We start from the raw sequence: 22,124 nt of genomic DNA on the forward strand, positions 1-22,124 counted from the left end.
CGCAGGATTCCCCACTTTTGTGTAGATTGTGTTCAGCTTCTGATGGCCCCTTCATACCCGCTCAGGCTGCGTAATGCTCCACCACTGCTCATTCCCTCCCTCGCTCAGCGACTGGCAGCACATAGTGCCCTGGGACATGGCGGCATGCACATGGGTGGTACACACATTGCCCAGTTCCCACAGTCACCACACACACATACGGGGATTCTGCCCCAGGCGGAGCGTCCTCATCAGCCTGTCGAATCTGCTGGGTCTTGGCCCCATAGACCAGAAGGTTGAGCATGGCCGGTACCAGCAGATCGAGGTTGGACAGGAACATGGAGGAGGGGAGACGCTGTGGCCAAGGTGGTGGGTGAGGAAGGAGAAGAGCGTGGGGGTCTAGAGGATGATGATGATGATAACCACATGGGCCCCTCTGGTGCCAAGGGCCTTGTCCCCGGCCCCATGGGAAGGCAGCTGGAAGACAGCCCACAGGATCAGGGTGTGGGACAGCAAGATGCAGCCTAGGGCAAAGCCAATGACAGCGAGGGACAGGACCAGCCCTTAGAGGTTGTTGGGCCTGCTGTCCCGCAGGCCAGCATCACCATGGCCATGTGCTTGCAGTAGGGGTGGCAGATGATGCGGGAGTTGAAGAGCTGCAGACAATGACGGAGCCGGTGAGCATGGAGCTGTATCGCACCAGGGAGCAGATGGGCACATAGCAGTCAAAGCCCATGACCACCAGCCTGCCTGACTCCACCACACACAGCACATGGGTCAGAAACATCTGGGCAAGGCAGGAAGCACAGCTGATCTCCCGGGCTCTGACCCAGAAGCTGCCCAGAGTCCTGGGCAGGGCCGAGCTGGACAGGGTGATGTCGGTCAGGGTCAGCATGGAGAGAAAGAGAGATGTGGGCTCACGCAGGCCAGGCTCTGCCTTGATGAGGAAGAGCCGGGCGACGTTCCCAGGAGCACGCTGATGTAGATGGAGCAGAACAGGATGGAGATCCAGCAGTGCTCATGCTCCAGCAGCGGCAGGCCCACCAGGATGAAGGGGGAAGGGCAGAAAACGCTGGCACTAGAGGGAGCCAACATGGGGAGAGGCAACAGGCATGCTCGACCACGGACAATCCCCTTCACCCTGCTAGGACAAAGAAACAGTTAACACAGAGGCAAATGGGGTACGTGAAAGGCCTGCCCGTTCTCAGCATGGACCCTAAACCACCCTGCACGACACACTCTGCTGGGAGCCATGGAAAAAGAGCTACAGCTGGGACCCATAGCCTGTCCACCTTCTCCTCCAGCTGAAGTCCGTCTCTCTGCTCCAGCCATAGCCCTACAAACAAAGACTCCCCTCGGCTGCATTTGTGTCTCTCTCCTGGCCCAGCTTCTTCTGTCTCTCTGACTCATCCAGTCACGATAAACTTAAAGGACAGGGAAGGCTCTACTGTCTCTTTGACCGTCCTGTAAGTGATCTAGGAAGGAGGGCCCCGCACCAGGTCACTAGCCTGCTCGCCATGGTGCTCAGTCTGAGAGCCAGGGCAGCAGGAGAAAACTTTAGGTCCTTTATGAGTACCCCCTTTCTGAGTAAGGAGGTGGAGCAGCCTGTCCCGGATCTGTTTGGTCCTCACCCCGTAGATGATGGGATTTAGCATGGGGGGCAGCAGGAGGAACATGTTGGCAGCGATGACGTGGAAATGCAGAGGCACATTGTGGCCAAACTCTTGCGTGAAGTTGGAGAAGAGAGATGGGATGTAAAAGGCTAAGATGACACAGAGATGGGAGCCGCAGGTACCAAAAGTCTTGAGTCGGGCGTCCTTTGTGGGGAGACTGAAGATGGCCCTGAGGATCTGAATATAGGAGAAGGTGATTAAAGACACATCCGGACCAGTCACTAAGAATATCACCAAGAGACCATAGTAGCTGCTGAAACTGATGTCAGCGCAGGCCAGCTTCACCACGGCTATTTGATCACAATATGTGTGGGCGATGACGGTTCTGCAGTAAGGCCACCTCGGTTCCACGAAGGTACGGGGCAGCATGAGCAGGAAGCCACGCAATAGCAAGGCTACGCCGATCTTGGCCACAACAGCGTTTGTCAGGATGGTGGAATGTCTCAGGGGATCGCAGATGGCCACATAGCGATCAAAACCCAGGGCCACTAAGATCCCAGACTCCATCACTGCAAACCAGTCAATGAAGTACAGCTGGGTGAAACAAGCACTGAACTTGATCTCCCTGGAATTGAACCAGAAGATGCTCAGCATTTTGGGTAGGATGGTTGTAGACAGGACCAAGTCGATAACAGCCAGCATGCAGAGGAAATAGTACATGGGCGCATGGAGGCTCTGCTCCATCCTCACGATCAGCAAGATGGTGAAGTTCCCCAAGACAGCTATGGCGTACATGGCGCAGAAGGGGATGGAGATCCAGACATGTGCCGCCTCCAGCCCAGGAATGCCCAGCAGGATGAAGGAGGAGGGGTTGGTGAAGATGGTTGTGTTGGAATCTGACATGGCGTAGGGGAGAAGGTGTATGACTCTGAGGCAGAACAGTGTCTCCTCTATGTACCGTAGGTTCCCCTGATCTCCTTTATGTTCCGAGGATCTAAGTGGTCGCAGTGCAAATGCCTGGATGGAAAGACAGAGTTAAAATGAGGCACTACACGCACAATGGGCGGCTGTTCTCAGGGGGAAGCATGTAGCTTTTTATATTTATTAAAGTTAAATTTAGTGATGTTGTATTACAATATCTGTGAGTTCAGCTCTGGTGGCTGCAGTCTCAAGTTCACAAAGTGACCTCTGCTTGTTTTAGATCCAGAGCGCACAGGAACACATGAAGGCAAAGGCAAGGAACACAGACGATCACAGGAACAAGGTATAATATCTTATATCAAAGTTATGAAAGTAACCAACAAAGTCAGGAATGTCACAGAATATGCAACTCCTAGATGTATCCACGCACCAGCTACAGGTAAAGACAGACTCCTCCTAGCTAGTGTTAGGGTCTGACCGCTCTTTCATGGATTCATCATCAGTAGAGGGATGATTCCTATTGGAATTTTTCCTTAGGAAGCTCAATTTTCCTAGTCTGGGCACCATATTTTTATACTATGATCTTTGACCATACCTACATTCTGCACATGTACGTGAAAATGTCAACCCTCTTTCTCCTTATTGGTCTGGTGTCCCCAAAAATTCAGGTACCCTCTTCCCTAGTGGTTTTGTATACTTCCTTTTATTCTCATTAGCATAAACGCACAACCTGTACCCTGTGGTTAAGGCACAGGTTAGAGAGAAATATGATTCTAGAGCATTTTGGGGACTTAAAATTATTTATCCAGTTCATTTTTTTTTGAAGTTTCACCTCTTGATGCACCTTTGCCCATAATCTTATGGCATCGAGTTATTCTTGGGTCACTTACTTATGTCAGGATTTCTTATGGCTACATCTTAAAATAGCTGAGGCTATTAGCCTCAGCCTCGAGGTCTTGCTTTTCAACCTGCCTTACTTAGATACCCAATACATAATGATCCCTTCTACCTACTAATCAGCCTTTTACCTCTATTACCCAATGACCACTGAACTCTATTTAGTATTCAATGAGTATCTATGACATGACATGTGTGTTAACCATAACATCACACGAGAAATGAAGAACACAATGAAATCCGTGGCTACAAGCTGATCGCTCTCTCGTCACACACTGGAAAAGGACATTGTAAACGTGCCCTTCTGGGGGCAGCACCTGGGGTTCCCCTCTGAGTCCTTTCTAGAGGGGGGCTGCTCCTCCTGACTCTCCCCTGCTGGGAGGTCGCCTAGTCCTTCGCCCCAGCCCTAGGCAGGGCTGGTAAAACAAGCAGTCTAGCGTCTGGGATGGTAAGGAGAGTAAAGTTCTCCTGGGGTGGCTCGGGAAGGGGGGAGGGCGACGCAGGCCCACCCATCTCCACTGTGTTCCTGCCCAGGGCCCTAGCAGGGGCAGGGGTGCCTGCCACTGCGTTGGCGGGGCTCCAGCCGCAACACGCCAACCAGGTTGCCCCGTGCTCAGCCTCCATTCAGGGCTGCCCCTGGGCTCCTTCCTCCCCGTACCAAGAGGTACCTGATTCCTCCGGGTCGCTGGGATTTGGTAGTCCCATCAGGCCCTCCTCGTCCACCGGTGGCAGCTCTGGCAACTCCTTGGACTCCTCCTAGGAGGGGAGCTCCTCCAGGTCCCCCGGCTCCCAGGCCACCGGTAGGGCCAGTAGGTTCTCCGGGTCCCAGGCTCGGTACTGCTCGGGTCTATCCTCCTCTGGTTCCCTGGCAGTGGGTAGCCTGGGCGGGCCCTCCTCCGGTTCCCGGGCAGCGGGCCACTCAGGTGGGCTCCCCTCCGACTCCCAGGCAATGGGGGACTCCATCAGTCCCCAGTCTGGGGTTAAGACGGGCCTTTCCCCTTCAGCGCGGGCCTCGGGCCTGGTTCTAGCGGGGAGCCTCCAGGGAGAGGCATCCTTCTCCCTCAGCCATCCCCACCTGACTGAGCTTGCAGGCCGGGGTTTTAAAGGCCAGGCCCCGCCTCCCTGCTTCCGGTCAGGTGATCTTCTTCTGGGCTCTAGCAGCCAGGGTAGGTTTGGTTCTCCATCTGGGTCCCTCTCAGAGGGGAACCATCCCTCCCAGCTACAGACATTTTAACTACTCAGAGAAATAATTATAAACAACTGGCTCTATAATCTTATTCCTCAACGCAATGAAACACAGGCTAGAGAGTCCATGCCATTGGCAGTTCCTCATTTACCCCCGAAGCTGCTCAAAATCTTAAAGTGAAAAAAAACCATTGATTGCGAAGAGATGTGCCTGGAGAAACATCCCAACTAGAACACAGCTCCATGAAAGCCCTGGGTGTTGTTGGTAGCAAGTCAACGGAAAGACCTGCTGATGCGCAGTAGTGGCCAAAACAAAGACAATGTTTGGATGCCTAAAGAATAGAATGGAGAATAGCCGGCAGTGGGTATGCACTCCGGTTTGGTCACCCACTTTCTATAAAGGATATATCAGATATAAAGGGGATTTCAGAGACAGGCTATGAGAATGGGGGAGACTGTCATATGCGGAGAGACCAAAAAGTCAGGGACTGTTTAGTTTAGAAAAGAGACAAAGAACGGGGCATGTTGATAGAGGAGAACAAAACAAAGAATCGAACGGATTACTTTCAAATGCACAAACAGAGAACAGTTCCCAGCCAAAAATATCTCTAGATATTTAGTGCTTCCAAAAGGCTTATTCCAAAATGCTGATTGGGCAAAATTGATGGGGAGGAAAAATGTAGACAGAAAAAAGTGAATGAAAATTGGGAGTTCTTGAAGAAGAAAGTTTATTAGATAGCCAAAAAGCCACAATTCCACACTCAAGAAATAGATAAATTGAGCTAAAAAGCCAGTTCAGTGGCAAAATGAAGGTAGCAGTTAGCGGGGAAAAAAGCTATATATATCATATTGGAATAAGGGAAAATAGATAGCAAGCAATACAACTGGAAAGATATGAAAATGGACAAGGGACATTAAAGACATTAGGGAAAATACCATGCATGTCAGGGCTAAGGATAACAAAAAGGAGGTTACTCAGTAAGTATGGGGCCAAATACAAGAGGAAGGAAGAAAACTTGTTAATGTTGCAGAAAAGATAGACATGGTCAATAAATATTTTTGTACTGCATATGGAAAAAACAGTGTGATATACTAATATCACATGAGGTTATGAAATACTTCCCAGTCCATTAACAATCAAAAAGGATGTTAAATAGCATTTACTACAAAAAAAAGATTTGTCAATGAACAGGCCTGGAAAACTTGCACCAGTGAGTAAAAGAGGAGGCTGAGAAAATCCTCCGGCCCACTTAAATACATTTAATTAAATATTTGAAATACTGGGGAAATTCCAGACATCTAGAAGAGTGATAATAGATTGCCACTATTCCAAAAGGGTGACCGGGATGACCCAGGTAACTATAGTTTGGTTAACCTGACATCAATCCTAGGCAAAACAATGGAAAAGCTGATATGGGATTAAATCAAAATAGAATTAAAGGGTAGGAATAGAATTAATGCCAGTCAACAGGGATTATGCAAAACTGGTCTTCTCAAATAAACCCAATTTCATCCTTTAATGAGAGTACAAGTTTGGTTGATCAAGGAAACCACACAGATGCAAGAGCCTTCCATTTCTCTGAGGCATTTGATTTCGTAGGGCAAACCATGCAGATAAATATTAACACTATACAACTGCAATAGAGCACATGTTAAATGGACTAAAACTGGCTAACGGACAGATCTCAGACCTGGAACTAAATATTAAATCATTGCAGACAAAATGTGTGAAGGACACAAAGCTTGGTGGAGAGGTTATACTGCTGAGAACAGAGCAGGCAGACAGATGGATCTGGACTGTGTGGTAAGCTGGGTCCATTGAAACAAATTGTTTTAATACAGACAAATGCAAAACTATCATCTCGGAAGAGGGAATGCAGACCTCACTTACAGAGTAGGGGACTGTATAATAGAAACCTGTAACCCTGCAAAGGATTCAGGTGTCATAGTGACAACCAACCCATCATGAGCTCCGAGTGTGATGCTGTGGCAAAAAGGGCTAATGTGATCCTTGGATGTAAAAATGGGAGTGGTGAGTGGGAGGAGGGGAAGGATTTTATCTCTGTCTGTGGCGTTGGTGAAACGGATGCTGGAATATTGCGTCCAGTTCTAGTGTCCATATATCAAAAAGGATCTTGAAAAATTGCAGAGGTTGCAGAAAAGAGCCAGAAAAATGAGGCAAGGGCTGGAGAAAATGTCTTACAGTGAGAGACTTAAAGAGCTTAATCTATTTATCGTATCAAAAGGACGATCAAGAGGAGACTTGATTGTAAAAGTACTTTCATGGGGAGAATGCTTTGGGGAATAACAGGCCCTTTAATCAAGCGGAGAAAGGCAGGGTAGCTGGAAGCTGAAGACAGAAAAATTCCAGTTGGAAATAAGAACCAAATGTTTAACACTGAGAATGATTAATAGTTGGAAAAAACTGTGAAGGGACATGGTGAATTCTCCAACACTTCATGTCTTCACGTCAAGCCTGGATACTTCTCTGGAAGATGTGCTGAGGGAGTTGGCTGAGGTGATTTCAGAGCCATTGGCTATTATCTTTGAAAGCTCGTGGCAACAGGTCCCTGAGGACTGGAAAAAGCAAAAAGTGCTACAGACAGCCTCACCTCTCCTGGAAAGATCATGGAGCAGGTCCTTAAGGAATCCATTTTAAGGCACTTGGAAGAGAGGAAGGTGATCAGGAACAGTGTAGGGAAACATGCCTGACCAACCTGATTGCTTTCTATGATGAGGTGACTGGCTCTGTGGATGTGGGGAAGGGAGGTTTCTCACAGTATTCTTATCAGCAAGTTAAAGAAGTATGGGTTGGATGAATGGACTATAAAATGGATAGTGAACTGGCCATAGGGCTCAACGAGTAGTGATCAATGGCTCCATGTCTAGCTGGCAACCGGTCACAAGCGGAGTTCCCCAGGGGTCGGTCCTCATCTTTATTAATGATCTGGAGGATGGGGTAGATTGCACCCTCAGCAAGTTTGCGGACGACACTAAGCTGGGGGGAGTGGTAGATACCCTGCAAGGTAGGGTAGTGACCTAAACAAACTGGAGGATTGGGCCAAAAGAAATCTAATGAGGTTCAACAAAGAAAAGTGCAGAGTTTAGGAAGGAAGAATCCCATGCACAGCTATAGACTGGGGACCACATGGGCAGCAGCTCTGCAGAAAAGGACCTGGGGGTAACGGTGGATAAAAAGCTGGATATGAGTCAGTGTGCCCTGGTTGTCAAGAAGGCCAATGGCATATTGGGCTGCATTAGGAGGGGCATTGCTAGCAACGGGAAGTGATTATTCCCCTCTATTCGGCATTGGTGAGGCCGCATAGAATATTGTGTCCAGTTTTGGGCCCCCCAATACAAAAAGGATGTGGACAAGTTGGAGAGAGTCCAGCGGAGGGCAACAAAAATGATTAGGGGGCTGGAGCACAGGACTTATGAAGGCTGAGGGAACTGGGCTTGTTTAGTCTGCAAAGACCAGTGAGGGGGGATTTGATAGCGGCCTTTAACTACCTGAAAGGGGGTGGAGGATGGGGCTAGGCTCTCGGTGGTGGCAGATGACACAAGGAGCAACGGTCTCAAGTTGCAGGGAGGGATTGGACATTAGGAAAAAGTTTTTTACTAGGAGGGTTGAAGCACGTTTGGCAAGAGGAGCTCAAAGCCCTGGTTGGGATGATATGTTAGTCCTGCTTTGAGCAGGGGGTTGGACTAGGACCTCCTGAGGTCCCTTCCAACTCTAATATTCTATGATTCTGCCTACACTTAAAATGCTACAGCATCTCCACTGTAGCGCTTCAGTGTAGACACTACCTACACAGACGGGAGGTGTTCTCCCATCAGCGTAGGTAATCCAGCTCCCTCAGAGGTGGTAGCTAATGCTGAAAATCTATAATTAAAAAAGGAAAATTTTCTCCATAACACATATTTGGCCTGTGGAACTTCTGGCCACAGCGATTGTTGGGGCAAAGAGCTCAGCTGAATGGGATTCCAACATGCTGTGTCCATTGCAGACAGCGCTGGCGGCACCCGTTAGTGAAGGCTGTCTGACACTGACACTGACCAGACTGCATTGTCAGTGGCTTACATGATTGCCAGACTTGAACCGTTTGGCCTGAACTCTCCCATGCCGGGCCTCTGCTTCCAGCTGAGTGATTATTTGAAAGTGTCAGACAGAAAAGAGGGAGGTAAGATCCCCACCATTCAGCCCCGTTACAGCCAGACCCTCGAAATGCCAGGAGAGGAGGTGACTGTGCATTAGCTCACAGCTGACTCCTGAGCTCTTTACTCAGTTGCTGCTCCCAGGGGCATCAGCCGGGGGGCACAGCAAACTAGACAATAGCGAAGCGGGGCATTGTGGCCAGTGATACTGGAGTATACTCATCACCTGTGGAAAGGGCCAGGGATGTTTACTGGCTGTGCAGAGCGCAAAGGACCACAGACTTGTTCTCTACCCCATCCTGCCCACTTTGCCCGAGGTCTGTCAAGCAGTGCGCTCTGAGCATGCGATAGGTACCTGTGAGTTATGAGCTGGAAGTGTCTTCCCTGGGAATCCCCCTGGCAGGTAGCCGTGTCCCACACCTCTCTCACAGCAGCATCTGCAACATCATCCCACGCCGAGAGCCAACACAGGGCAAGTGGCCCAGGCAGGATGGAAATGGGTTTATAATATAGCTCTGGGCAATCCCAGTGGGGTTCCTAGCCTGCAGACAGGAGACACCAGCCAATGTCTCTCCACCTCTGCGCATCTGTGTTCTTTATCCATCTGTAGGAGTAAACAGCGATTAAGGGTCCTTCCCACAGGGAGAGGAGAACTCCCAGGCTCTCTGCGGAGTCAGAGAGGAATTGGCTGCTCAGTGTACTTGTGTACAGTTAAACATGATCGTCAATTAGTCAGAGAAGTAGGGATAATGGCTAGATCTCCAGAGGTTCTGACGCCCTCTCAATGCCTGGAATGGATGGCTAGCTAGCAGACAGGTGTTGGCCAAAATCTTGTTTTTGAAATATATGTAAGAACAGAGCCACAAACACCCCCCCCACCTCTTCCTACCAAAAGGTACATCAGTCTGACTCAAAAGCTAAAACCTCAAACTGACTCTTGCTGTTCTACCCTTTTCAATGTTAATTCAAGTCTGTCTGCACTTGGTATAATTTTAAGATTGTTTGTAAATGTCTGTGCTATGTCCACTGGCCAGTTTATCTGTTAATTTTACCTGCTTCCAATATATTTGTAAAAATCCTATTCTAAGTACAAAAGCCACACTGCAATGTAATGTGTCTATCTAATTGTGAAAGACACTGTCAAAAATGAAATAAGGTTTGCTCTAAAAATAATATGTAAGTTCTTCAGCTAGGAGTTGGCCCTGAGTGATTGAAGTGTGAATGGCCGAGCAATTGAGTTGGGTGTAGACAAAAAGAGTGATTGAACAATTGGTCTGAGTAAGGGATATCGAAACAGACATGAAGAAAACACCAGCCTCACCTAAAACGCTTGAGGGAAGAAGAAAGAAGCAAAGATGATCAAATGGCCGAAGAGGAGCCCACCCTGATGACTTTGGAGCCAGCCCATTTCAAAGGACAAAATCTGATCAGGCTTGCAACAATGTGGGTGATTGAGGATCACACCAAGAATGCAGTTGCAGCATGACAATGCAAAACCCATAGACTTACATGGGGTCCTTTCCCTATAAAATGGGACAAGAAGATGAAGGCTGGAGGTTCGGGTCTACAACATCACATCAGCCAGGAGTACCGATGCGCATCGGCAGAACCTTGCTCCTCATCCTCATGCTCTAGTCACCTGGCCAGTGACTATCATGAGCACCAAGAAGCTGGTAACTATGACATCTGGAAGATCCCTATGTATGTATATCTGTCTCTATCTGTGTGTGCCTGTCAGTGTGTGTGAATGTGAATGAAAGCATCAATTGAAACATGTGTCTCTGTAATTTGTAGTATTGATATAATGTTAATACTGTTTTCCTAGTGTTTACATTATTATTAATGCTATTTCACTAAGGAGAGCACAATATTAATGTTATTACAGTGTTGATACTTTTCTTTTCTTGGATACTATCTACAGAAGTTTCTGTGTTCACAATAAATGCGGCTTGTTGCCTTATCCCCTAATAAGATCCTGTAATATTTGTTATTTGGGTAACATTAATTGGTGGAGAATGCAATGGGGGAAATGGTAAGCATGCCACAGTTGTTGTGAATATTGGGGGTGCACACCCAGAGGAAACTCTGTCATCACCAACAGTGGAGAAGCTGGAGTGCTTTCCTGTTGAAGAGCCTCAGACAGGGCTTTGTAGCTGTCTCACCAACAGGGCAGAAGCCTGTGTGCGTTCCTGTTGAAGAGGCTCGGACAGGGCTTTGTAGCTGTCTTGCCAACAGGGCAGAAGCCTGTGTGCGTTCCTGTTGAAGAGCCTCGGACAGGGCTTTGTAGCTGTCTAGCCAACAGGGCAGAAGCCTGTGTGCGTTCCTGTTGAAGAGCCTCGGACAGGGCTTTGTAGCTGTCTTGCCAACAGGGCAGAAGCCTGTGTGCGTTCCTGTTGAAGAGCCTCGGACAGGGCTTTGTAGCTGTCTTGCCAACAGGGCAGAAGCCTGTGTGCGTTCGGACTGCTGAAGAGCCTCGGACAGGGCTTTGTAGCTGTCTTGCCAACAGGGCAGAAGCCTGTGTGCGTTCCTGTTGAAGAGCCTGGGATAGGGCTTGGTACTTGTCTATTTCAACGGGGCAAGAAGCCTGTGTGTATGTCTATTGACCTCTGCTGAAATCCCTGTTTGTCAATTTCAGCAAAGCAGGCGGGAGTGCCTGCCCTGCTGAATTTGTGTGTGTTCAGGTTCAGCAAAGCAGGTTGAAGTGCTTGCTTGCTAAACTCCTGTGTGTGTTAGGTTTTGTGTGTCACTTTCAGAATTTCAGCAGGGCAAACTGCAGCCCTTGCCTGCTGAATTTCTGTGTGGAGCAAGCAGAAGCGCCTGCCTGGTCGGACACCCCCCCCCTCCTTCTTCTCACTTTCAGCGGTGCAGAAGCCTGCCTGCCTGTTGAAAGGTTTAAAACAGGGCTTAGGACCTGTTATAAACTCCAAATATGTTTAAGAAAAAGCAAACCAAAAGCCCTGGCACAGGGGAGGAATTGAAAATCCTGATCTCTCTGCCATTTATACAAGAGGAGACTCCCTTCTCCTCTGCTTTGCAAAAATTTGGTCCCAATCTGTGGACAAAACAAGCATTAGCAGATGTCCACACAGTTTCCAGTTTAGAAAATAAATTGGCCCAATACCTGGTGGTATATAATCCGTCCAGCCCAAGCAAAAGGAAAACTGAGGTACACCACCTTGTGAAAGAAATTCACCCTAAAACCTTAAGAGGTAGAAGCCATTACCAACCTGACCTGTCTATAGAACAAAAACACAGGAAAATATGAGGGTAATTCCTCTGTTTTGCTTGCAATCAGAAAGGAAATTTGTAGAAAGGTATTTTAAGCAATAATCTGCCACCCCCTCCCAAAGGGGGTAGAAAAGTGTTCCTTTTATCTTCCAGAACTGCAGGAAAAGCGGGTGCCAGTGAAACAGCTAAAAGAACAAAACCATGGATCTACTGTTGCAACAAAGATTGTGTTTTGTGTTTTATGTTTTGTGTTGTTTGTCTTGTTACTAACATTGTTGTGTATGGCATTGGGAGGTACTGCATGAAGCAGAAAAGAATCAAGCAGCACTGTAACTGTATTTACAAAAACATCCTCTATCAGGTAGCAAAGAGGAGAAATAAAGGGCAATCAAGATCAATGAATATGGAAGGAAAAGGGGTCCTGAGAATAGGTTTTTTTTTTTTTTTTTTTGCCAGTATTGTAGTGATTAGGGAATGTAATTGTAGCGATTAGGGGGATGTAATTTTGAATCTCAAGTGCCTGAACTTAGATATAACCAGTTAAAAGTGATGTATACTTTTTATTCTGCTGTGAAACCTGTACTACTAGAAATGAATTTGACTGTTTTACAAAAGTGCTTGTACATCCTAATTTGCAGAACCAGATGCACTGCCAGACAGGAAGGGCACAGAGTCCTGGTTCTTGTGCCTCAGAATATCAAAATAGGTATTTGCAAAAATTGTCCACCAGCAATCTATGGAGGTAGAATTATGGAAGGTAAGCCCCTTATCAAAATTGGCCACAGGATCCTTTTGGTTACTCCGGGTTATGAGTCAGTGGGCCAGGAGAGAGAGAAAACTATTGGATACAAGGGGGTGTAGTGCCTGGAACCCCCAACAATGGGTCTGCCTAGCCATACCTCCCTCCATAGAACCATGCAGCAGAATTACCACAGTGGGAACCTGTATTTGGGATGAATTAGAAAATACCACCAAAGTTCTATACAATGGACAATGTGTTTGTGTATCATCGTGGAAAGAAGCATTCTGGGGAGGATGGGAGTACTAGCAAACCCCCTGTGGATGGATGTAAATGCAATGCACAAACCATACATACAACCTACCAAAAATCCAAGGGTACAGTACAACTCTCACTGCCAGCCTAACGGAATTTTCAGTGAACCTTGGGTTAAATTGGTCTAAAATAACTGATCACTTGTTACAGGGAGCAAAAGTAACCCAGTTTCTGCAGGTAACAAAGCAAGATGCTGGAAACAGGACTATCCAAATTTCACATTCTAATGGGAAAATGATTAGAATTGCTAAAGCAGAAAAAGAACTTACTGCATATCACTGGTATGATGTTTTTACTGGATGGTCCCCCACCTCTACAGGGATAATTTCTATTATACTGCACCCATTGTTAATTGTTCTAGTGTTAAGTTGTATTTGTTTAAATAGTATGTGTGTCTTGTGTTGCTGGATAAAAATAATGTATACTAAGTTAGAGCCACAAGCCCATATTTCCTCACAGTATATAGCTTTGAAACAATTGTATGTGACCCTTTCCACTTATTCAAGTTGAAGGGTCAAAGGAGGGATAATGTTGGCCAAAATCTTGTTTTTGAAATATATGTAAGAACAGAGCCACAAACACCCCCCCCACCTCTTCCTACCAAAAGGCACATCAGTCTGACTCAAAAGCTAAAACCTCAAACTGACTCTTGCTGTTCTACCCTTTTCAATGTTAATTCAAGTCTGTCTGCACTTGGTATAATTTTAAGATTGTTTGTAAATGTCTGTGCTATGTCCACTGGCCAGTTTATCTGTTAATTTTACCTGCTTCCAATATATTTGTAAAAATCCTATTCTAAGTACAAAAGCCACACTGCAATGTAATGTGTCTATCTAATTGTGAAAGACACTGTCAAAAATGAAATAAGGTTTGCTCTAAAAATAATATGTAAGTTCTTCAGCTAGGAGTTGGCCCTGAGTGATTGAAGTGTGAATGGCCGAGCAATTGAGTTGGGTGTAGACAAAAAGAGTGATTGAACAATTGGTCTGAGTAAGGGATATCGAAACAGACATGAAGAAAACACCAGCCTCACCTAAAACGCTTGAGGGAAGAAGAAAGAAGCAAAGATGATCAAATGGCCGAAGAGGAGCCCACCCTGATGACTTTGGAGCCAGCCCATTTCAAAGGACAAAATCTGATCAGGCTTGCAACAATGTGGGTGATTGAGGATCACACCAAGAATGCAGTTGCAGCATGACAATGCAAAACCCATAGACTTACATGGGGTCCTTTCCCTATAAAATGGGACAAGAAGATGAAGGCTGGAGGTTCGGGTCTACAACATCACATCAGCCAGGAGTACCGATGCGCATCGGCAGAACCTTGCTCCTCATCCTCATGCTCTAGTCACCTGGCCAGTGACTATCATGAGCACCAAGAAGCTGGTAACTATGACATCTGGAAGATCCCTATGTATGTATATCTGTCTCTATCTGTGTGTGCCTGTCAGTGTGTGTGAATGTGAATGAAAGCATCAATTGAAACATGTGTCTCTGTAATTTGTAGTATTGATATAATGTTAATACTGTTTTCCTAGTGTTTACATTATTATTAATGCTATTTCACTAAGGAGAGCACAATATTAATGTTATTACAGTGTTGATACTTTTCTTTTCTTGGATACTATCTACAGAAGTTTCTGTGTTCACAATAAATGCGGCTTGTTGCCTTATCCCCTAATAAGATCCTGTAATATTTGTTATTTGGGTAACACAGGCAGATCTGGAGAAGGAGAAATGATGCAGGAGAGATATGGACACGTTCTGCAAACACACAGAGCTGTCGCTAAGGGCTCAGAGATCAGTAATTCTGTCTAGGGCTAGTTTATTAATCTGAATCTCATGTTGTACTAGGTCAAAGAACTTGCAATGGTCTAACTTTATGGCATCTCCCCAGTTATCTTTATCCACAAAATTTGTTATAGCCAAGAAAAGAAATCATGTCCATTTGACATGTCAGATTTATTTTGCTGATGACCCTTCCCTCTCTATCAATCCACAACCCAGAGGATCGCCGTAGTGGTGTATTTGGTTGCTCAAAATATCTTTCAGATGCAATGTAAAACCGAGGCCCTGACCATTTCACCAAAATCTTACATGGCAGCAGAAGTGATGTTGTTAACCCCAATGTCCTGGTCAAATTTCAACTTGGGTAAACTGAGTCACTTTTTACTGTTGATTGGCTACAGTATTCTTCTTCTTCTTTGTGTTCAGATGTAAGCAAGGGCTGAGTGGCCCTTCCCTGCTAAGTCAGCAGAAACGGGGGGCATTTTATTTGCATGGGCTCTGTATCTGCATAACCACACCTAGGTGCTGAGCCTGATGGGAAATGGTCAGCCTGGTTGGTACTGGGTTACAAATCACTGTAGTGTTGACTGCAGGGGTAATGAAATGCTGTCCTCCGATTGTGTGAACAAATGGCAGCAGAACTGTGCTTAGCCTGTTCTGATGAAAGATTCCCTCACATCCGAACAGAACTCAACGAAGGAGGCGTTGGGATGCCACGGAGAGTGTGAAAGCAGTGGGGGGGGGGGGGTGTCTTCCTACTGAGACTGCACCACTCCCGCAGGAGAGCTGTTCTCAGGCAGGGTTTCACTACTGGCACTCACTGGTGAAAGGTGGAATTAATAGTTTCTCTTGGAGTCTTTTGTTTTGTTAAAAGCAGGGCCGGTACTCCTGTGTTAGCAGAGGGTTTTCCATGAACGGGGAGCTGAAAGCGCTGGAGCTGAAATTACTAAAGGGCCGGGGAAATCTTGAGAGATTGATAGTCAACAGAATGAGCCAGGTCGTGACCTGCATCCAGGAGGTGGCAAGAGCCAGCGGGGTGGGGGGTTGAGGCCCCAGGGAGTGGGAGTGAGAAGAGGAGGCCAGGTTGAGCCCTATGACCAACCGAGAGCTAGACAGTGCAGCTACGGTCGGTAGGGCAGGGGACAGCGAGAAGCGAGGGGCGAAGGACACACCCCACGTACTCTGGGGTGGGGAGGTTCTGCTCATGGCGTTTGTGAATTCTGATTGCACTGTTTTTCCCAAACCAGGGCTGTGTTACTGCCTTCCTGTTATTGAAAGGGTTACTTTCTACACTCAGACTCTGTGCTGGCGAGAGGGGAAGTGTTGCCTCTGGGGCGCCCAGGGGATGGTGTGTGATTTCCGGGTGACTGGCTGGGGGTTGGAGCCGGTTTGGTGTTGTATCATTCACAGGGACCCCTAGATATAGAACTGGCCCTTGCTGCTGCTGGCTCTGCCTGGCTGAAGGGTTACAGAGACAAAGGTCAGACGTGACCCAGGGGCTGGAAGCTGAAACTAGACGATTGAGACTGGAAAGAAGCACTCAGTAACTGCCCGGGAGCTGCCTGCAGCTGCCGTATTAACATCGACCAGTCCTCAAAGCCCCAAGACAGCCCATCCCCAGTCCAACCCGGGGCCTTCTCCCAGGCCAGGGCTCCTCTTCCCTCCCAGCCTTTCCATCAGGCCACCGCCTTCAGCCTGGAGCTTTCCCTGCCTGCCCTCTGGCTGGGACAGAGCCGCAGGCTGCGCTGCTCTCTGGTTCAGAGCCTTCCCCAGCTGTGGGGCTGTAGCTCAGGGCTCGGCCTCACCCTCATTTGCTTCTTCCTATATTCGCCCCCGGTGCCGCCCAGCCCCGCCAGGCAGGTGCATCTCCCGCGGCAGGAGAGCTGGGCCCATCTCCCTGCGCCAGATTGGCTTCTCCATGTCTGCTTGGCCCATGACTACTGTCACAGCTCCCCCATGCCCAGGAGGCAATTCCCAGCCGGATCCATATCCCAGCTTGGCGATTTCTCTTTAGAGTCCACTGATATTTTCCCTGTCTCAGTTTCCTCTGGTCTCCCCACCCTACTGCCCCTCGGGCCTCACCAGACACTCCTGTGGGCACAGGGACAAGGGATGTCAGCTCTGGGCCACATTCCTGGGGGGCTGGGAGTTCGGCCCAGGATTTGGACACGAATTGTGATCAGGTGTGATCTTGGATTGCTTTCTATGATGAGGTGACTGGCTCTGTGGATGTAGGGAAGGCGGTGGATGTGATATACCACTTTAGCAAAGCTTTTCCCCATGGCTATAAAATGGATAGAGAACTGGCTGGCACTGCTCAACGTGTAGTGATTGGCCCCCACCGGTCCAGTGGAGTTCCCCAGGGGTCTGTCCTGGGGCCGGTTTTGTTCAACATCCTGGAGGATGGGGTAGGCACCCTCTCCTAAGCTACCCTGGAGGGTAGGGATAGGATGGACCTAAACAAACTGGAGGATTGGGCCAAAAGAAATCTAATGAGGTTCCAAGGAGTGCAGAGTCCTCCACTTGAATCCCATGCACCTATAGACTGGGGACCGACGAGCTGGGCAGCACTCTGCAGAAAAGGACCTTTAGAGTCAGCACTGGTTGTCCTGTGGGCTGCATTAGGAGGGGCATTGCCTCTGGATGTCATTGGTGAGGCACTGTTTTGGGCCCCCCACACATGTCCTGGGGGCTGGAGCACAGGACTTATGAGGAGAGGCTGAGGGAACTGGGCTTGTTTAGTCTGCAAAAGAGAAGGGCTTTTAACTACCTGAAACAAGGATGGGGCTAGGCTGTTCTCGGTGGTGGCAGATGACTGGGAGGTCTAGGTTGGACATTAGGAAAATGTTTTTTACTAGGAGGGTGGTGAAGCATTGGAATGGGTTACCTAGGTGGAATCTCCATCCTTACAGGTTTTTAAGCTGAGGCTTGACAAAGCCCTGGTTGGGATGATATACCTGAGGTTAGTCCTGCTTTGGACACAAATTGTCCTCCACGGGACCCCTGACTTGGGCTAAAAGGGCCATTTATTACACAATCAATAACCATGTGCAAAGCACAGCACTTTTCTGGCCTTGAAGTTAGGGATGGAGGGAGCAAATCAGGGCAACTTTCTAGCAGTGTCTGGAGCTGGGCAGACCTACCCGATAGGTACCATGGTAAGGAGGTCGTAATAGGAGTAGGCTATGGTTCCCCTTTCATTCCTCCCCTACCACCTGGACAAAGAATGCAGTGAGAAGAGTGTTCTCTCTTCTTCCCCACACCTCTCCCTCCGGGTCTTCCCTTGTTGCTAGTTTGTTAAGATTTATACCAAAAAGGCGTATGCCACGCAAGTTCCATGGTAAATAACAAACTGGGGCGGGTATGATTATACGCCTCCCCTAGCCAGTACTATTCATTTTATAATCATTGATATCACCCAGTCGGGGTTTATGGGGCGCTGTAGAAGTGTGCGCGTTTACATAGTAGTCTGGATAGAAAGTTGTAAAGTGGTGAACTCGGGGCTCACTTTGTTGGCCGTGAGGCAAAGGGAACAAGTGCACTAGAAGCTGTAACCGAATAAACGTTCCTTAGCACTCCACCCGGCTCAATCTCTCTCCCTTCAACCAACCCTGCAACAACTTCCCTCCCTCCTGGGTGTGCAGCCAGTTCTCCTGACCCTTCAGCCAGCCCAGGACAGCTGTGGGATCTGTCCCCCTGGACTGGTGACACCATGTCTCTGCATTGGTGTGAGCGCTGGGATTGCCGTGCCAGGGGCTGGTGTCTGGGGTACGCACAGCCCGGGGGCATGCCCCTCACTGTCTCCCCGGAGCTGCGGCCAGCCACGAGCTGAAAGCCACGCGCTGAACCCAGCCCGGCTGGCACCTGGCACTCTCACCAACGGTCTGAGTGCACCAGGACAAGGGTGTGGCTGGGGCACTGTCGTCACCCGCTAGTGGCCAGGCCCACCCAGAAGATAAAAGGCCCGTGGCTGCCTGCACATCAGCTGGGTCTCAGCTGGCAGAGGTCAGAGGATCTAGAAGTGGAGGGAGGGTTTAGCCTTCCTTTAACGTCCACATCCCCCGCACAGGCCGGCCATATGACCCCGGGACTCCAGGCCTGGGCATGGGGCATCCAGCACCCGTGCTGCTTTCCCCCGGGGCTCCTAACAATGCGTCCCAGTGAGGTCAGGCTCCAGAGTGTGGCGGGGCCATCCTGGGAAGCAGTGCACCTGGGGAGGATCTGCACTGACACCAGGCAGCTGTTTCAAAGCAAGGCAGCATTTATTCATTGCCTGGGTACAGCATGAGACAGGCCTGAGGTTACACGGAAAAGCCCAGCTCCAGGCAGCTCCCTGCTGGAAGAAGCAATGGCTGTGCCAAGCCGTGATTCTCTGGGATCCATCCTCGCTCTCTCTGGACACATCTCTCCCTTATTCGGTGTCTGAGCCTCCGTCTCTTCAGAGTCACGCCCTGCAGAACCTGTTCTCCCCCAGCCTTCTGGCTCTGGTTCCGCTACCTTGTGTTCATATGTCAGCCTGCCCGGCGTCCCAGCCGCTAAGTGCAGCAGCCCAGCCCTTGGCTTGTCCACCATCCACCCAGGATCCCCCACTCCTGTGTAGATTGTATTCAGCTCCTCATGGCCCCTTCGTACCCGCTCAGGCTGGGTGACGCTCCGCCAGTTCTCATTCCCTCTCCCGCACAGATACGGCAGCACATAGAGCCCTGGGACATGGCGGCATGCACATGGGTGGTACACACATTGCACCAATTCCCATGGTCACCACACACACCTACGGGGCATCCTCTCCTGGGCGGAACGTCCTCAGCATCCTGTCGGATCTGCAGGGTCTGGCACCATAGACCAGGGGGTTGAGCATGGCCGGCACCAGCAGGTCGAGGTTGGACAGAAAGATGTGGACATGGGGGGAGACCCTGTGGCCAAAGTGATGGCTGAGGAAGAAGAGCCTGGGGGTCTAGAGGATGACGATGACGCCAACGTGTGCCCCACGGGTGCCAAGGGCCTTGTGCCGGGCCCCGTGGGACGGCAGCTGGATCAGGGTGTGGGACAGGAAGATGCAGCTCAGGTTAAACCTGATGACAGCGAGGGACAGGACCAGCCCGGAGAGGTCACCATGGCCATGTGCTTGCAGTAGGGGTTGTACATGATGCGGGAGTGGCAGAACAGCAGCCACCTCACCAGCTTAGTGATAACGGAGCCGGTGAGCATGGAGGTGTATCGCAGCAGGGCGCAGATGGGCACATAGCAGTCAAAGGCCATGACCACCAGCCTGCCCGACTCCACAACACACAGCGCATGGGTCAGGAATATCTGGGCAAGGCAGGAAGTACAGCTGATCTTCCGGGCTCTGATCCAGAAGCTGCCCAGCATCCTGGATGATGTCCAGCTTCTCCTCCAGCTGGAGTCCGACTCTGCTGCAGCTGTAGCCGTGCAACCAAAGTGTCACCTTGGCTTCCCTTGTGCCTCTCTCCTGCCCCTGCTTCTTCTGTCTCTCTGATTCATCCAGTCTCGGTGTTTTTAAAGGGCTGGGAAGGCTCTAATGTCTCTTTGACTGTCCTGTAAGTGATCTAGGAAGGAGGGCCCCGCACCAGGTCACTAGACAGCTGTAGCCTATAGAACTAGCCTGCTTGCTTGCATTATTATTAGAGATATTTTTCATATATATTTTCATACGATTGTGCTATTAAATAATACAATTATATATTTTATTCAGCTGTAATGCAAAAGTACCTTATAGGCCACATCCTGGATGACAGCTATCACAGGCCTCATCCTGGATGACAGCTACCGTTAGTATATATATATATATATATATATTTAACCTTTGGCTTAGATAAGTATCAATGTATAACAGGATAAGACATATATGGTCATAACCTTTACCCTAGACAAGTCAAGAGACATTAAAAGGGGAAGGGGCTGTCCCCGGTTACGCCCAAGAAACTTAAAAGAACACCACAGAACCCACAATAAGCTAGAAATAACAAAGGTGAGATAAAAGACCACCTGGAAAAGGATGTGGATACGTCAATAATAGGTACGAACCTAGTAGCCAATAGATTATATGTACCCCAAAAGTTTGGAGGTGGAAAGGCCAAGTATGGGCCTGGAAGGAGGATCCATATTCTTGGGGGTATAAGAAAGATCAAATCCAGCTCATCGGGGCAGTCGACTGTCAGCTATCCCTGCTTGAAGATTTATTTAGTGTTAAAATTCATTCTTTATTTTGTATTCTTAAAGTTGTCATGTTGTAATGTTAGTCTTAGCTTATAGCTCTTAGCTTTGAAGCAGTGCTTATTCCACTCAACTCCAAGTCCAGGAAGGGTGTGAGTATACTAGTTTAAAGCATATCATAGATATATATATCAAATAAGTCTTTACATTTAAGATTGTATTAATCCATTATCCATTTGATTATTCATTTTATTGTCTCTATATCAGTCATTTGTTTATTATTTGATGTTATCTTAATAAATTTATAAAATTATACAAATATTGGTTATCACTGGAATTTTCCTGTGTTGTACCCGGGGTCCTTATAAAACTCACCTGAAGCCTGATTAAGGATACGAACCTCATAATCCTTTAATTAGAGCAACTGGCAAACCTCTTACCCTATTCAATAAATTAATAACCATAAAATCAGGCTACACAGCTCTCCATGGAGCTCGGTCTGAGCCAGGGTGTGATACATCCATGCCCAGGGTAGCCAACGGATAATGCCAAAGTCAGGGCAGGCTGTAAAAGGAGAGCAGATTCTCCTCACGCAGGTGGGTGACACTGAGGCCAGGCTTCCCATCCAGCCACAAACTGCACTTCTGAATCCCCACAGGAGACAGTTCACAAATGCCCACAGCCCCCTTTACTGCATTTCAGCTACAGGCTCACAAATCAGCACTCGGTCCAGCTAAGAGACCAGTTATTTAAACTCTCTGCTCTTTGCTAAAGAGGTTCCCTCTGACCCCAAGGGGTCAGCCATAGTACCAGTTCAATGAAAGTTTGGATCTTACCTAAAATACCACGCTGCCAGACAATCCTTTAGTATCTAAACTAACGGTTTATTGTAAAAAGAAAGAAAGAAACGATAAGAGAAATGTTAAAGGGTTAAAGTAAATCACAGATATACAAATGATTAAAAGTCCATTTACATCAGGTTTCTGGAAGAAATGTGGAGTTGCAGGCTTGTATAGTTCCCTCTGGTTCACATCCAGTACCTGGATGGGTCTAAGTCCTTCGGTTCAGTTGCAAGATGAATAGATCCAGAAGTAGGTGTGAGTCCGCCGCTGAACAGGAACAAAGGCCAAA

The 22,124-nt window shown here is 48.3% G+C and overlaps 1 protein-coding gene across 1 annotated transcript; it reads right to left on the minus strand.

Moving 5' to 3' along the window:
• Window positions 1-200: 200 nt before the first annotated feature.
• On the minus strand, window positions 201-20,591 carry LOC137164031 (uncharacterized; the record flags this gene model as incomplete). Its single annotated transcript, XM_067564614.1, has 8 exons — window positions 20,550-20,591; window positions 19,932-20,129; window positions 19,595-19,773; window positions 19,317-19,491; window positions 1,476-2,609; window positions 809-955; window positions 585-635; window positions 201-334 (listed from the first exon to the last, which is right to left on the minus strand). Coding segments are annotated over exons 1-8 (2,060 nt in total), but the record flags the coding sequence as incomplete, so codon positions are not given.
• Between the last annotated feature and the right edge of the window lie 1,533 nt (window positions 20,592-22,124).

Source organism: Emydura macquarii, unplaced genomic scaffold (assembly GCF_026122565.2).
Source record: "Emydura macquarii macquarii isolate MOO-44397 ecotype Brisbane River unplaced genomic scaffold, CSIRO-AGI_Emac_v2 contig_2661, whole genome shotgun sequence".
Classification (NCBI taxonomy): Eukaryota; Metazoa; Chordata; order Testudines; family Chelidae; genus Emydura; species Emydura macquarii.